The 15,138-nt window shown below is 38.7% G+C and overlaps 3 protein-coding genes across 8 annotated transcripts; 1 reads left to right on the top strand and 2 right to left on the bottom strand.

Annotated features, from left to right (window-relative positions):
• The first annotated feature begins 2,734 nt into the window (after positions 1-2,734).
• Positions 2,735-5,447, top strand: LOC137743275 (transcriptional regulator ATRX-like protein). The gene is made up of 3 exons (XM_068483145.2): positions 2,735-3,030; positions 3,342-4,961; positions 5,077-5,447. Exons 1-3 carry the CDS (start codon positions 2,977-2,979, stop codon positions 5,140-5,142), a joined length of 1,740 nt encoding a protein of 579 aa, XP_068339246.2. The 5' UTR covers positions 2,735-2,976; the 3' UTR covers positions 5,143-5,447.
• Positions 5,409-10,639, bottom strand: LOC137743276 (ribosomal protein L11 methyltransferase-like protein). 3 transcript variants are annotated; one of them, XM_088679342.1, is made up of 7 exons: positions 10,515-10,639; positions 8,151-8,234; positions 7,858-7,998; positions 7,492-7,557; positions 6,945-7,112; positions 6,460-6,783; positions 5,409-6,116 (listed from the first exon to the last, which is right to left on the bottom strand). In XM_088679342.1, exons 1-7 carry the CDS (start codon positions 10,563-10,565, stop codon positions 6,003-6,005), a joined length of 948 nt encoding a protein of 315 aa, XP_088535468.1. In that variant the 5' UTR covers positions 10,566-10,639; the 3' UTR covers positions 5,409-6,002. The 3 variants fall into 3 exon arrangements, with proteins under 3 accessions (XP_088535468.1, XP_088535467.1, XP_068339247.2); XM_088679341.1 differs by lacking the exon at positions 10,515-10,639 and adding an exon at positions 8,831-9,222 and having other exon boundaries at positions 6,443-6,783; XM_068483146.2 differs by lacking the exon at positions 10,515-10,639 and adding an exon at positions 8,831-9,222.
• Positions 9,813-14,332, bottom strand: LOC137742656 (RNA-binding S4 domain-containing protein). 4 transcript variants are annotated; one of them, XR_015953158.1, is made up of 11 exons: positions 13,998-14,201; positions 13,681-13,790; positions 13,310-13,441; positions 13,145-13,218; positions 12,942-13,047; positions 12,369-12,437; positions 11,896-11,960; positions 11,713-11,811; positions 11,256-11,355; positions 10,515-10,716; positions 9,813-10,283 (listed from the first exon to the last, which is right to left on the bottom strand). XR_015953158.1 is itself a non-coding variant. In XM_068482577.2 (10 exons), the coding sequence occupies exons 1-10, from the start codon at positions 14,161-14,163 to the stop codon at positions 10,654-10,656; spliced, it is 984 nt and encodes a 327-aa protein (XP_068338678.2). In that variant the 5' UTR covers positions 14,164-14,332; the 3' UTR covers positions 10,331-10,653. The 4 variants fall into 4 exon arrangements, 1 of the variants encoding a protein (XP_068338678.2); XR_011069424.2 differs by having other exon boundaries at positions 9,813-10,176; XR_015953159.1 differs by having other exon boundaries at positions 9,813-10,134.
• Positions 14,333-15,138: the final 806 nt, after the last annotated feature.

Raw genomic sequence — 15,138 nt, 5'->3', positions numbered from 1 at the left:
TCCTGGATGATCCAGATGGTCATGCCAAATCATGTAAATTTTTTAATCAATGAACTTTTGGTTCATGACAGTATGTGATTCAATTGTCTTTACGTATGTATAATACAATCCACTCGACAAACCACGCAACTTCTCCAATATACGCTTCTGGGTATCATTGGAAGTAATGCATAGATACTCTACATTTTCTGCACTTTTCATTTCAATGTGGTATCCATTTAAACATATGTCTTTAAAACTCAACAAATTTTGAGTAAATCGAGTAGTGTACAACGCATTCTGTATGGACAATATTGTTCCATTTGGTAACATGATCTGGGCTTTTCCTGAGCCTTCAATTACATCTGATTGGCTTGATATTGTTGTTACTTTTACTTATGTAAGCATCAAGCTTGAGAAATACTTTTGATCTCAAAGTATTATATGCGTGGTTGCACTGTCTATAAGATAAATTTCTCCACCATTGCTTTTGTTTTGAGAATGACCATAGTTTTTATCCATACTCTTTGAGTAAGGAAATCACAGTTAATTTATTTATAATAAAAGGAAATTGACATGCCACTTTTATTAATTTTGAAATGCAAGCATTTAGACTACAAGTTCAGAATAATAAGAGTACATTAAACAGAAATGATTCAATCGGACCGATACACTTCATTCCCTATTTCTACAATGAAGTCTGAGACATCTAGGTGAGTTGTGTTCAACTGCCCTGATAAGTCGCACACTGGATCAGGTATATCCATTGGTCTAGCCTGGTCGAGGAAATTAGTCTCGACACCCTTCTCCTTGAAGGAGGCTTAATACAGATCCACCATATGTTTTAGGGTATGACATGTGCACGCCCAGTGTCCATTGCCACCACACCTATGGCAAACCCCTTCAGGATTTCTAGGAGTGTTATTCATATGATCTTTGCATTTATGGCGATTTGCAATCTTGAAGGTTGGACTTGAATTATGTCTTGGAATCTGGTTATGAAACTAAACATTATGATTCTTGCCTTTCTCGTTCCACCAACCTCGCTTGTGGCCACATCCTCATTTGTAATTATTACCACGAGAGGATGTGGTGTTCATTTCGAGGGAAGCAGCATTCACTTTTAGGAATGGTGCATATCCAGTTGGCCGGGACTGATGATTCTTTATTAGAAGCTCATTATTTTGTTTAGCCACCAGAAGCACAGATATAAGCTGATTATATTCAATGAAGCTTCGCTCTCTATACTACTGCTGCATAAACACATTAGAGGCATGAAAGGTGCTGAAAGTCTTTTCTAGCATATATTCTTCAGTGATGTTTTTCCCACAAAGTTTCATCTGGGAGCTAATTCTAAACATCACAGAATTCTACTCAGCCACCATCTTGAAATCCTGGATCCTCAGATGAGTCCACTTATAACGAGCCCTCGGAAGAATCACTGTTTTCTGGTTATTATATCTATTTCTCAGTGCCTTTCAGAGGGTTAATAGATCTTCAACCGTCAGGTATTCGCTCTTTAGTCCTTCATCAAGGTGGCGACAGATAAAGATCATGACCTTCGCCCGATCTTGAGAATATGCACTGTTCTTCTCGTTGATTGTTTCTCCAAGATTCCCTGCCTTCAGATGAATCTTGGCATCCACTACCCAAGTTAGGTAGTTCTTCCCAATAATGTCCAGGGCAACAAAATCAAGTTTTGCCAAGTTTGCCATTTTTTTTTCAGAAAGAAAAATGAGATGTTTAAAAACTTGCAATAATATGTATTCTAGATGGATATAATGTTAGAACTTCTGGTTCTTACAAATTTTTCATTTTGATATTCATGCCAAAATGATTCGAAACTTCAGGCTCGGGATTTACATGATTAATGAGAAGGGTGATTGAACCGCACCATTCTCATTGAAGCAAGCATAGGATAGGCGATTATTCTGCACCACTCAAACAACAGGAAATTTTAAATATGCAGAGCAGGGTGGGCGATTATACTGCACCACCTAAAATTGCAATAAAATTAAATCTGCAGCTCAAGATAGGCGATGATACCGCACCATCTTGGATTGTAGTAAAATTAAATTTACAGTTCAAGATGAGCGATTGTACCGCACCATCTTTGATTGCAGTAAAATTAACATAAATAAACACTGGGTTAGTAATAAGGAACTACACCAAACAAGAAATCAAAGATATATGTAATCGTTATATTGTGAATTAGAAGCAGACATGATGTTAGTAGATCTTCACTAGGATATATCAGGAAGATGAGGCAGAGGAGGAAGAAGAACAGTAAAATCCCTGGAGGAAGCATTTTTCGATGAAGGGAGATGAGAACTGGTTAGAGAGTCGTGCTGATAACGTGTTATAAATAGGCAAATGTTAGAGAAATAACATTTACTAGTGACAGGAGCGAAGCAGATGTAAAATATCACACTGTTACTATAACACAAGAGGATGACAGATAAAAGAGGGAGGTAGAGATGCTGATGTTATTGATCTTTTCTTTTCGCAGTATGTTTTGATAGCACACGGAGCGCTCAATTTATAGAGCAACTTCAAACAAACATAATAATTACATATTGAAAAGCACATCACACATCTTTTGAAAGTACTACGCAAATACAATTATCATTCTTTTCCGAAGTCCACATTACTGTGTGGGCATTCATTCATCCACCAATATTTACAACAAAACGATAAATTTTGTCAAATTAAATGTTAGGTTATAATCATGAAGCAAAAGTCCAAACGACCTTCCAATTAAAGAAGGGAGAGGTACAAAGAAGTTAGGGCAGAACCAAGCGTAACACACAATCCTTGAGAGGAGGGGGGAGAGAGAGAGAGCGAGAGAACTATAAATATATTATATATGTATATACGTATATATCCTCAAATCCGGAATCCTCCAATCCAACTTCTGCACAACCCCCTTCTTTTCGCTTTCTTTGTAATCTGAATTTTGCTTTTTAACAGTTTCGATTGTTGCAGGTGTCAACCCAGATGGGCAAGTCCTCTTCTTCTCGTACAAAGAAGCGCTCCAAGGTTTCCTCCGAGGTTGTCTTTCTCTCTCTATCAGTTGTTGTCGTGTTCTAGGTTTCTCGTTTTTTGTTTAGTTACATGGGTTTTCCTTCCCTGCTTAAAAGATTACTTCTTTGTTTGGTTTGGTTCTTCCGATTTAGGTTTGGAAGAACAAATCGAAAATTTTAGGCAGCATTATAAGGAGTTTGCTAAGAAATATGATGTTTTGACTATAATGTTGTACAAATATATATGTACGATTATGTGTGAGATTAAGGTTTTATAATTTGGTTCATGATTACCAATGTTTTATGCTAAATGCTAATTTATGTATGTGATTGCTTTAGGCTCGAACAAGGAAGAAGAGTAAGAGTAAGACTAAAACAAGGAAATATAGATCCAAGAAGCTTCGCCGTCGTGACGATTCTTCTTCTTATTCCGGTGAGGATGATTCAAGAAGTTTGGAATCGTTATCGTCTTTTAGCTCAGATGATGATTTGAGAAGTAGAAGGGCTCGATCGCGCGTTAGGAAGGATGCAAAAGGGAGCAAGAAGAGGGCTCGGAGACGATCTTATAGCCCTGACAGCAGCGAGGACTCTCCTCGTAGAAAGAAGAGGAAATTGGCAAAGAAGAAGAATGATAAGAAAACCCATTTGAGGAAGAAGCCTAGTAGCAATGCTAGCGTTAGTTCCAGGAGTAGCGCGTCATTTAGGTGCTCAACTTGTCCTAGTGAGAGTATTAGCAGTGATGAGATTGAATCTAAGAGGCATAGGGGCAGACCTGGAAAACGAAACAGAGATGACAGTGGGATTAACAAGGTTGAAAGTGGGACTAAGAAGGCTAGGTATAGGTCAAGGAGTTGTTCTTTGCGCAGTCAGCGTAGCGAGAGTGGTGATTGTCGGAATGAGGAAAAAGTGACATATGAGAACAATACGAGGAGGTTGAGATCTGTAGTTACGGTAGCAGAAGAAAACGAACATGGAAGGTGGATGGATACAGATGCGCACAAAGAAGAGATTACATATGATGACGATTACCCTTCTTGTAGGAGTAATGATAGTAATGATGGAGGGGGCAAGAGGGAGTTGGATGATCGTTTAGATGTTGCATTTGAGAAGAGAATGGAAGTAGAGAGTGGGAAAGAGGAAGAAGCTTATGTTTCTAATGTTCTAATCATGGATCTCAAAGATAGTCGTAACATTTTGGAAAAAGATTGTACGGGCCAAGATGATGGAATCGGGATTACTGGTTCTGTTAATGAAAATAAGAACGAGGTTTCTGGGGCAATCAGTAGTCTGCCAGGTGAGGATCTGGAATCAATTTTAAGACAAAGGGCTTTGGAAAATCTAAAAAGGTTCAAAGGAAAGCATCAAAGAATTTCAGCGGTAACTACCAATCAGGAAGACAAGACCGATATTGATTTGAAACAGCCATCCACTGCAAAGGTTGAATTGTTTCAAATAGAATCCCCGAGGGAGAGTGGTGGTAGAGTGGTTGTAGCAAAGTCATCCGAGGACGATGTTGCTAAAAGGGTTGATACAACCCAATCAGTAGAAGGGGCCAATGGGCCTCAAGAGAGAGTTTCCATTCTTTCTTCCCAAAACCTGGAAAAGCAAGATGTTGCTTGTCCAATAGAGCAAGTGGTTGTCGGCAGAAAGGTTAAGACCACTGCTGCGGTCTATAAACCAAACTCGACTTCACCAACATTGAGGGGTCATTCACTAAAAGCTCACCCCACGCTGAAACAAGAACCTGCTTCACAGGAACCTCCTGAGGAAGGATTGTTGGTGAGTGAGAGTAATGTGGATAAGGGTGCTTCTGGGATTGCCCAAACTGTGCCCCAAAGCAGCCATAGAAACGGCGAAGGTATCAAACAGAGTTCTGATAAACAGCAAGATGAAGCTACAGATGGCTCACAGTTTGAGCAGAAAACAATGTCGGTGATGCGAGGTAGTGAAATGGTACAGGTGGGTGTTTGGTCTCACAAATTTGTTTACTTTTCGTTCTTTATTACCGGATGTCCATGAAGGGCACACGTTTTCTGCTTCCAGTTTTAACGATGTTTTAATATTTTTTCGGCAGGTGAGTTACAAGGTTTACATCCCTAAGAAAGCTCCTGCTCTGGCGAGGAGGCAACTCAAGCGGTGACGTACGATCATCGTTCTGGTGTGCACTATTCGCTCTTGGTTAAAACGTTGCATACAAAGGGGCTGTATTTTATCGGACAAGTGATGCATTGCACGATGTGATTGGCCTTCTAGCAGACATTTTCATCCGAGAAAAATATTGAAATCCGCGGTTTAGTAGTCGTTTTTGGTAGTTATATCATCTCACACACTTCTTGGTTGAATGACATTGATATGCTTTATCTCTTTGGTGTTCTTTTTCTTGTTTATGTAAGTTGCTCACAGATATTAAATGAATAATGATGAAATAATATGTTCAGAACAGTACACTGCGTGTGTCGAATCCTTTTTCTACGGTTAAATAGCTGAAATAACGTTTATTAGCCGGCATCTGAGCCAGCTCTATCAGTCCATACAGGAATTACATGAAAATTATAAGGTAGATTCAAGCTCCTGAAGTTGTCAATATCTGTGTTTGGAAACGAGGCATCTCTGTAAAACATCGACGCCGGTCATTGTTGCTCGGCCAAGAGAAACCCGATTACAATGCAAGATCATCTGACCTACTCCCGGGTGAAAAGAGTTTCTTCAAGGAAAGAAGCTGTTGGAAAACAAAACTGAAGAAGCTGCATACAAGTTGTTATGGATCACTGCTGTTTTTTTTCTTTTCAAAGTCCGTCCTACAGGAGGAAATAGAGAAGTAACGAGAAGCTGGTGATCTTCCGCTTGCGAAAAAAGCAGGTGCCCTCGCTGCCCTGTATCACCAAACATTGTGAATGACCAGACACCATCAGCTTCTCATAGAAGCCCCCGCTAACTCACAATACTGTCCGACTCGTTTATCACATAGTACGGTCAACGTTGAAATGGCAGAAAGTTATCTCAGCTTTCGGACAGGTTCTGTTTCTTTGTTCCATGAACACAGGCCCAGTCATCCATCTCAGTAATCGATAGGTCTTCTAAGAACTGTGAATATCGCTCCACGATACATGGAAGCTGCAGAAACAAATAACCTATGTATAACCCAATATACCAAATTTATTTTGAATTTCTGAGTGAAATTCACGGTGGATCGAAAGAAAACCACCATGTTTGCACAGCCAAGCTAAAGATCTCTTAAGAAACAGATATTTAAACCTTCGGTTGGCAGCTTCATGAATTTGGAAAATTTTCCTATAGGTTACCAAACAACATTTAACCTAAACTCTATCCCCTTTCCCTTTTTTATCTCATTTCATTTTCCAGGATATAAGTTTACGGAGATGTAATTGGAAATATTTTCCTTGAACTTTAGCAAGCAAATGACATTAACAATCCATCACCTGTGCTAGAATGATACCTGCTCAGAGATAATGCCAGAAAGACCGACGACTGCCCCAGGCTTTGCATAAGAGACGATATGATCCGCCAAATCTAATAGGGGATTCAAAAGTATATTTGCGATGACTATGTCATACTTGTTTGATTCTAAGATGGTTTCCACTCCAGATGAGCTCCGATCTTCCACAGCTCCACATGGATCTTCCAAGGTAGAGCTAGTTTTGCTGGGGAGCAGGTGCAATTGCATCTTTTCAGGTCCTATGTTGTTCAGAGCAGCATTCTGGCGCGCCGAGGTGATTGCTTGGGGATCTATATCAATTCCGACCGATAAGGCAGCACCGAACTGTGTTTACAGTCAAAATGCCGTATTAACGTCAAACCGTGATTTGAGCATTAGTCGGCAACCAACATCAGTTGGAAGGAATTACATCACAATAATGAAATGTGCAAAGATCAAGTGGATGGGGTTACTCGGCAACATCATTTACAAGATTAGTTAAATACCTGAACTGCAGCGATTGCGAGAATTCCAGAACCTGTGCCATAGTCCAAGAATGATTCTCTCCCCTTTATCAATCTATGGAGCAGCAATAGACATAACTTAGTAGTAGCATGCTCCCCAGTTCCAAATGCCAATCCAGGATTTAAAATTATATTTGTTGATTGGGCATCCTGTAGGAGATAAACAAACTTAACTATATTCATTCCATTATGTCAACAGAAATTCTAGCCGTCACATTCTCCTTTGTAGTAATGATTAGAACCATAATCTGTAACTGGCATAAGAAGAGAGCAAGTAACTGGGCATCATTTAAGCATTAAGACAAATAACGAAGAGAAAGGCATAAACACATACACGCAGACGTGCCTGAGATCATGTGTCTGCTAAGAAGTTTCAATAATTTTTTAGCATTGGGACATGGAATTTTCCGGAACATGTGATCAGGTGTCAACCACTTTTAAGTTGTCAATACATCATGAACAACCATAGCAAACAAACCCTTTCAAAAAATAGTTTGAAACTAGAAGAAATAGTCTAATACTATCATACCGGGGGAATTCTCCACTCGGGCACAATCCAAAGTCCTTCAGTAACCTCAACAGGATGGAATGATTCCTGTAAACAAAAATGGAAAAGCAGATTAAAAAAATAATGCCTAGAAAATATGGCCAAGAGTAAATTACCACCGGGCATATTTACTGGTTTAAAGTACTACATGCTTGAACATTCTGTATATTGTCTCTCTTTTGGCCAATAAATACCCGTATACTGTTTAAAACAGTAATAGAGCTATAATAAGTTCATACTAGTGAAACTGATTTATCATTCAACAAACATTAGCAAAAGATATCTCACCAAAGAGGATAACGACTAAGAAATACTTTCTGATAGGACAGAATTTACAAGCAAATTAACCTGAGTTTTCTTTATCCAGTCGAACTGCTCACCCATCTTAACTTCATAACTAGGCATCTCTTTCAAACTTATGGAATCAGCAGCACGTGAAATGCAGGTTTTTACATCTTCGCCTTCAGGAAATATGGAATCAATGCAGATCTGCGCATAAGAAAAAAGGCACATTCTCATCAGTTGTTCATTTGCAAAATCATCTAACACCAGAAACGTAGCACAGTGAAAAAAGCTTTCAAAACATAAAGACAAGTAAATAGCATTCCAAATGAAACGTCATAAATCAACAGGGAATCCACCTCGTCCTTTCGGTCATTGTCATCTTCTTCGTCAATACTTGTACAACTTGCACCAAAACATAACAGTGCTTCTGAAAGTATTTCCTGGTCAACAAAGAGAACCAAGTTGATTAGGCATTGTAATGTCTTTAACTTAACAGAGCCTTAGCTGACTTAACAAGTTCATAGTCTCAATTTCATGTGTCTACTTCCAAGACCTCATCTTTTCTATTAAGTGACATGTAAAGTTGTAAACTTCAACTTGATTGATTACGACGAGTAAAAAAACAGTAAATTTCTTCCAAATCCAAGCAAAATGACATAATAATGAAAGAAGTTGAGATTCCATCTTAAAACCAATTGGCATTAGCGGAAGCGGCCCAACTCCTTATAAGCCCTTACGAAGTTTCTTACTTTCCGACGTGGGAAAATCGTCACATCCTCACAATATGTAAATTTCTACATTTGGTAAGAAAAAAAAAATTTAAGAAGTTAAAATAAAAATCTTCTGAGTACCCATTTCAATACAGACAACAAATTCCATACAGAATCAGTTTTCTCTCCATAATTTTCTGAGTTCCCATTTGAATATACACAACATATACAATCTCTGTCACCAAACATGCCCATAACATTTTCATTGGAATCGCAGTAACTGAACTAAATGCACCAAAAGAAGAGAAAGAAGAAACCCAACTCACAGCGACATGTTTTTGGCAGTGGATTTGAACGGAGAGGAAAGGCGAAGCGAAGGGCTCGTTGGGCTCGGCGGAGGGAGTGGGAGGGTCCGAAGAAGCAGTGGAAATATTTGCGGCGGCGAGGGAATTGGGCCGCGAGAGGTGTCTGGGTATGGGGAAGAAGCGGGAGGAGAATGGGGGAGCGAGAGGGCGAGAGACGGTGGTGAAGCAGCGGGAGGTGAGAGTGTAAGCGAGGTGTCTGAGCAAACCGCCTGACATTCTTGAAAATCAAAGTGTAATCACCACCCTAGTTAGTTAAAAGGCGGATTAGATAAATGGTTCTCGATCGGTATTCGGAAGATAAGCCTATGTTGAAAACATTACGAACTAAATCTTTGTGATGGAATCCGTCACGATTCATGTTCAAAATTGAAAATTCCGTTATTTTTTATTAATAACCTGCACGTGAACCTTACGCGTGCGGTTAAAATTGTCATTCAACGTTCATGTCCGCTCTCCATTCAGGAACAATGAAATAGTGGCGTGGGTGTTAGGTTTTTCAACAAAAATCGAACTGGAATGCGTGAACTGAAATCTTCAATTGAAATGAGTGAGGCTGGTTCGTATTTGAATACCCACATCGATGGCTACGAGACAAGTAACCCACATTTCATCGTTCTGCTATGGAGAGTGACTATGAATGAATTTAGTTTTGAGCTTCTGAAGGTTAAATGGTTGATCAAGAGAAAATGATGATTTTAGCTTCACATGTGAGGCTCACGTGCATGATACCATAACCAATATGATGCGAAATCTGTAACCCCAAAGAAGCAGCCATGATATCTATTGCCTTAGGCGAAAAATTACCCCGGATTACCAAAAATAGTGCAGATGAAATACTATGTATACTAAGGTTTCTCATCTGCAGCTGCACTGTTATATATATATATATACAAAACAATATTCATCATGTAACTTCAACAGTACATCAAAGACAGCTATCAGATAACCTCAAAGCTTCGTGCTTGACTCTGGTACTTTCCATTTAACGTTCGTAAAATTCAGGGATACCCTTGCGTACAGTAAAAACAAAAGGTAGAGGAGATTTTTCCCTCACTTTCCTAGAAACCAAATAGCGAATAGCCATTGACCTAAACGAAATCCGTTGAAGAAGAAACAAAAATGAAGTAGCACACTGAGGAAGAGACCCAGATTCTGCAGTTAAATCTGTCCACAAGGAATGTGCGAAGTGGATTTCAGTGAACAAAGGGACGAGTCTTCTCTGTTGCTGCAAGACTGTGTGTCTATGTTCTCGGAGATGGGAATCACTGCGGGCAATGTGGGTATAAGTGCAAGCTTGGAGAGCTTTTCTGTAGTGGAAAATGCACCAACGTTGCTAACAATGTAAAAAATTGCGGCAAGTGCGATAAGGAATGCTCCCGCAGAGTGAAATGTGTTTTTCAACTTGTGGATATGGCTGAACATTCAAAGGTTTCATGCCATAGAGTTTAAAGATAATTGAAATGAATAAATAGATGGCTACTTTATGCACCCACAAGAGCAAAAACATAGCTTCTTTTGTTGTTGTTTTGTTAGTAGGAAAGTCTCTAAACAGTATTTGCTTAATTTTTGTATGAGATAATACAACAAATAATGTACCAAACTAAAACAGTAAGGAAAATGTAAATATGTACACATTTGGACTTACAAAATAAAGCCAAACTTCGATGCAGCATACGCTTGATCTTTGGAAGAACATCTCTGGGTTTTAGGCTACAAAAATGCCACCTCAAGGCTCGTTTAGATCCCATGAACAGTAATGTTAGATTGTTCCCTCTTTCGAAAACTTACAGATAAAGAATGAGTTCAACTGCAAATTTCCCCTTCTTCGTAGGGTTAATTTCTCCTATCTGAACCAATGTAAATTTGAACATCAGAACTGTCAGGCTAATTTGAACATCAGAACTGTCAGGCTAAAGACGTATTAAGAGTTAAACATGAACTTAAATACAGGAGATGGTTACGCTGATGCTCAAACTCTTTAACAGATTAGGGCATATTTGGTGAGGGTAATAATGTAAAATAATACATTCTGTTAAATTACAGTAATATAACTACGAAAGCATCTCCAATCAAACAATGGTCAATCATAACCTCTGTTATTTGGGTAGCCTTATACCCTCACCCGTGTCATGGCAAAATGATGTGCCAGGGTCTACTTAGTGAAGAGTGCATATAGTGCAGATTATAACATATAGTAAGTGCTCACAACTTGGATAACAATACAGTTCTATACTACTCTAACATATAAGAATGGGATACGGTTCCAGATCCAAAAGCTCTACTAGCAAAAATACTGGAAAGGTATCAGGAACTGTACAAGATGTATCAATGTGTTTCATGTATGGTGCTATATAGATAAGTAATTTTCTTAATTACGGAAACTCACCTTTAGTCTTCCTTTTCCTCTAACCGACACAATATCACCAGTTTTGAGTGTAGCTCCATTTTTAGTAACAGGGGTCCAGTTCACACGCACATCACCATCACTGCACAGATAAGAAAAAACTTTATACCGTGTTCTCAGTTTCCAAAATTCTTTCGGCTATGATGAAAATCCAGTGATGCACATCATGTTCGATTATATTGGGAGTATGGTATTAGTAACAAAGCAAAAATATATATCTTGAGCTTGTAGATCTTTTCCTACGGTAAGGATCAAACACTTAAAAGTGCGTGCTTTATTCTTGATGGATGAGTGGATTCCTGATTATGAAGAAAACAAAAGAACCCATCTAACTAAGAAGTAAACCAACAAAACAGGATTAACTAACTTAGTAAAGCTTAACGAAATTGCAATAAACTATAATTCGAGGGAGAGTTCAGTATAAGTGAAAAGACTGTACCGAATCAGATCAACTAGTTTTGTCCGTGATAACTTAAATCCTGCACTAGCTATAGCATCAACTCTCACTGATGCTTCTATGGTTTTGAACGACTTAGTCCTGCAAAGAGAGCATGATACTTAACTACTAATGATACTGCATTATGCAGAATGGAAAAAGGATAACAATATGATAATTTGCAACCTTGGAGGTTCGTAATCAAGAGAAATCAGTGGTATCCTAGAAAAAGATACAGGCACATTACCAACCTGCAAGGTGAAAAACCGTTTACAAACATTAAACGTGTACGCTTAAATATTATGATATACATAGCTATCTTAACCTGTGATTCTGTGAAAAACGCTTCTCTTTTCATACTAGAAAATGTAGTACCATTCTTTTCTCTTTGTTTATTAATTGCCAACATTTTATCTCCTCAATGTACATTGCAATGATCACTAAAATATTAATGCCACAATATTTCTTTCAGATGTTTTTGATAAATCAAACAATAATGGCCTGAGATGTAACTCATTCAAAAATACAATTTGCACAAGAGATGATTTCAATCTTATGTAAGGAACCAAAAGGACAAAAAGGACATAAACCCAGAATTTTATTGACGTTAACGAGGAAAAACAAATCACAAGAAACAAAATACTAGGATGTTAGACAACCTTGTCGAGTGATGATATAATGAAGTCAACAAGTTCTGGAACAACAATGACTTGAGCTCCTTTCTCCCCCTAGAAGCATTACAGAAGAAATAAAAATTCATAAAGACTTGATCCAACCAGGCCATATCCCTCATAAATAGGAAAAAAGATCCAAACTCCAAAATAATGGATACTAAATGCATCAGTGGGAATTACAAAATGATCAATTAGCACGGCGGTATCCAACTGAAAGCTCTAAGACAGTACTGTACTTAAAGGTTGATGTTTCAGTTTAATACCTCTATAAATACATTGAAAAGATATAGCCCTGCTATGGCAGGACCACAGAGCAACACTATGTAATGCCATTATCACATCCACGTACTAATATAGCATACAGACATCCAAATCCTGACATTGAAATCCCATACGAAGTAACCACTAATAAGTTGAGGCAAAGGTTGACATGCTTTTAGCTCTGTTGTTACAGAAGTGGAAATTCTTATCATAGTCTACATATAAAACATAATGACCCTTCTCCTTGGAAAATTTGACCAACAGTTAAACCCTTAACAAAAAAAATACAAATGACACCTGCAAGATAATATCTCCAAGCTTCTCCCTAGCAATTCCTGTACCAAGAATTGCGCCTAGGAAATCACCATGAGAACAAGGCTGGAACCCAAAGTTTCCTGTGATACTGGAAGAACCATTAGAGAAAATTTGAGATAAGGTTTCACTTCAATTAAAGATGAATTCTTGGATAAATAAAAGTGGTACAGACACAATATTAACACCTCAATGCTGCAAGTACATCAGGATCACTCGTCAATACTTCCGGATGTCCTACAGAAATCCGACACCGCTCAGCCTAGACAATTTGAAGCAGCAATATGTTAATTAATAAAATTACACTTTGATTTGCACGAGCGCGACACAGAGAAAACACTATTTAGTTCAACCTGCGGGTATCCGCCTTGAACAACTGCTTTCAGATCAGCTAGCTTTTCCAATGCTAGCATTGACTCCTTCACCACTGGAGGGGTGAGAAAATTTGTATGGAGAACCTCCCTTCTCGATGATGCACGTCTAGCCTAAAAAAAATGAAAAACCAAGAATGACAACTTAGAAACATCTCTAAAATAAGGTGAAACCTATTCAGCTATTCGATGTGACCTTACATTCATCTGTCAATTTCAAGTGATAAATAAGCTTATACTCATTTCAAACGGTCCAAAAATCTGGACTTCATAAGTCTCTCTAAAAGGAAGGGTTAAATTAAGAAACAAAAAATATGGTCTTGATAAGGAAGGTAATACAAGTTTTGAAGTACCATCTCGAGAACACGTTTTACTTCTTCAATAACAGTTTTGTCTGCCACTCCCTTAAGCAAACCATCAACATCCCCCTTTATAGCTTGAGCTAAATGGCATATTCCTGAAGCTGTATCAAGGACAGTAATCCAGTGATTACGTAGCAGATCATCAGATACAAAAATAATGGCTTGTTTGATAACCATTTCAACTTATCCAATCCACAATTCAACCAAATGGGTAGTCAAAATTACAAGAAATTAGACAGTGGAGAGGGAAAGAAACATGATTTATGTTAAATAATCAAGTACCCAAAAGCGGGATTTGTTCGCAGTACCTGAAGAACTTAAGCGAGGAGTGAGAGGAAAGGAGATAAGGGTCCTGCGGCAAGAAAGCTTGCTGCTTGTCAGAAGAAGAGGATGCGAGAGAGCAAAAGCCACAGCTGCTCTTCTTACAAGTGACGCTGCTAAGAAACTGGTGGCAGCCATGTCCCTCTCCTCCATGAACCGCACAAGGCCAAGTGTACAAGCCGCGCCGTCACTATTACGTACTAACCAGGGTGGGCACAGGTCGGGGCGGGTCTAAAATTAGAGGGTCCGGACCAAACTCGTTTGAAAATAGAACCTCGCAAACTTAGAGCAGTTCCACCGGAGGTGGAATAGCCCAGCACCCAATCAAAAAACCAAATTGGGGGTCTGTTAATCCATTTCAGCCCACAAAACTGCCTAACACCCAGCTCAAGTCAAGCAAGGGACCAACCCATTTTTGACTGACCTAGGGACTGGCATATTTGGCTGGCGCGTGCAGCTTACTCGCACGTGGGCACGAGTAGGGGACAAGGGTGCAGGCGGCGAGGCCCGCTGTCAGCCCACTTGTTCTTCACCCGGAAGTAGGCGACATGGCCTTCTTTATGCCGTTGGATTTTCAACGACTAGTTTTTCTAGACCGTTGGATTTCCAATGGTAAAAAAAATTTGAATTTTACTTTTAAATTGGACCGTTCGATCACTGATCAACGGTCCACAATTTTTCCCCCAAAAATTAAAAATTAAAATTAAAATAAAGGCTCAACGGTCAGAATTATGACCATTGGCCATGTGGCAGCTCCTTGGCTCTTGGATTTGAATATTTTTCAAATCCAACGGTCCAGATAAATTAATACATTAAAATTTATTAAAAATTATTTAAAAAATTAAAAAATATATAGAAAATTTTTAAAATACTTTTTTTTTTCTATAAATACCGAACCCTCATCTTCCACCTTACACCATATTTCAATATTTTTTACACTTTCAACATTTCAATATTTTCTACACTTTGAGAGAGAGAAAAATGACTTCGTGAAAGCTCATTGAAGATGTTACGTTGTGTGAATGTTGGGTGCACACTACTCATGACCCGATTACGGGTAATGAGATGGATAAGTGAGAAATGTGGAGTAAATTACAAAAGTGTTTTGCAATGTACATGAAAAAGATG

Source organism: Pyrus communis, chromosome 11, assembly GCF_041283825.1.
Source record: "Pyrus communis isolate YQ-2024b chromosome 11, ASM4128382v1, whole genome shotgun sequence".
Taxonomy (NCBI): domain Eukaryota; kingdom Viridiplantae; phylum Streptophyta; class Magnoliopsida; order Rosales; family Rosaceae; genus Pyrus; species Pyrus communis.
This window is presented reverse-complemented; position numbering and strand designations above follow the sequence as displayed.

What these genes read in the sequence shown, in the direction of transcription:
- LOC137742656 (XM_068482577.2), bottom strand. Translation starts at nt 14,163, where the DNA reads ATGGAGGAGAGGGACATGGCTGCCACCAGTTTCTTAGCAGCGTCACTT. An exon ending in TCCTCGCTTAAGTTCTTCAG is followed by an intron (nt 13,791 to 13,997) that starts GTACTGCGAACA and finishes TCCTTGATACAG; the next exon opens with CTTCAGGAATATGCCATTTA. An exon ending in GATGTACTTGCAGCATTGAG is followed by an intron (nt 13,048 to 13,144) that starts GTGTTAATATTG and finishes TGGTTCTTCCAG; the next exon opens with TATCACAGGAAACTTTGGGT.
- LOC137743276 (XM_068483146.2), bottom strand. Translation starts at nt 9,085, where the DNA reads ATGTCAGGCGGTTTGCTCAGACACCTCGCTTACACTCTCACCTCCCGC. An exon ending in CCGAGTGGAGAATTCCCCCG is followed by an intron (nt 7,113 to 7,491) that starts GTATGATAGTAT and finishes TATCTCCTACAG; the next exon opens with GATGCCCAATCAACAAATAT. An exon ending in TCGCAATCGCTGCAGTTCAG is followed by an intron (nt 6,784 to 6,944) that starts GTATTTAACTAA and finishes CTGTAAACACAG; the next exon opens with TTCGGTGCTGCCTTATCGGT.
- LOC137743275 (XM_068483145.2), top strand. Translation starts at nt 2,977, where the DNA reads ATGGGCAAGTCCTCTTCTTCTCGTACAAAGAAGCGCTCCAAGGTTTCC. An exon ending in GCTCCAAGGTTTCCTCCGAG is followed by an intron (nt 3,031 to 3,341) that starts GTTGTCTTTCTC and finishes TGATTGCTTTAG; the next exon opens with GCTCGAACAAGGAAGAAGAG. An exon ending in GAGGTAGTGAAATGGTACAG is followed by an intron (nt 4,962 to 5,076) that starts GTGGGTGTTTGG and finishes TTTTTTCGGCAG; the next exon opens with GTGAGTTACAAGGTTTACAT.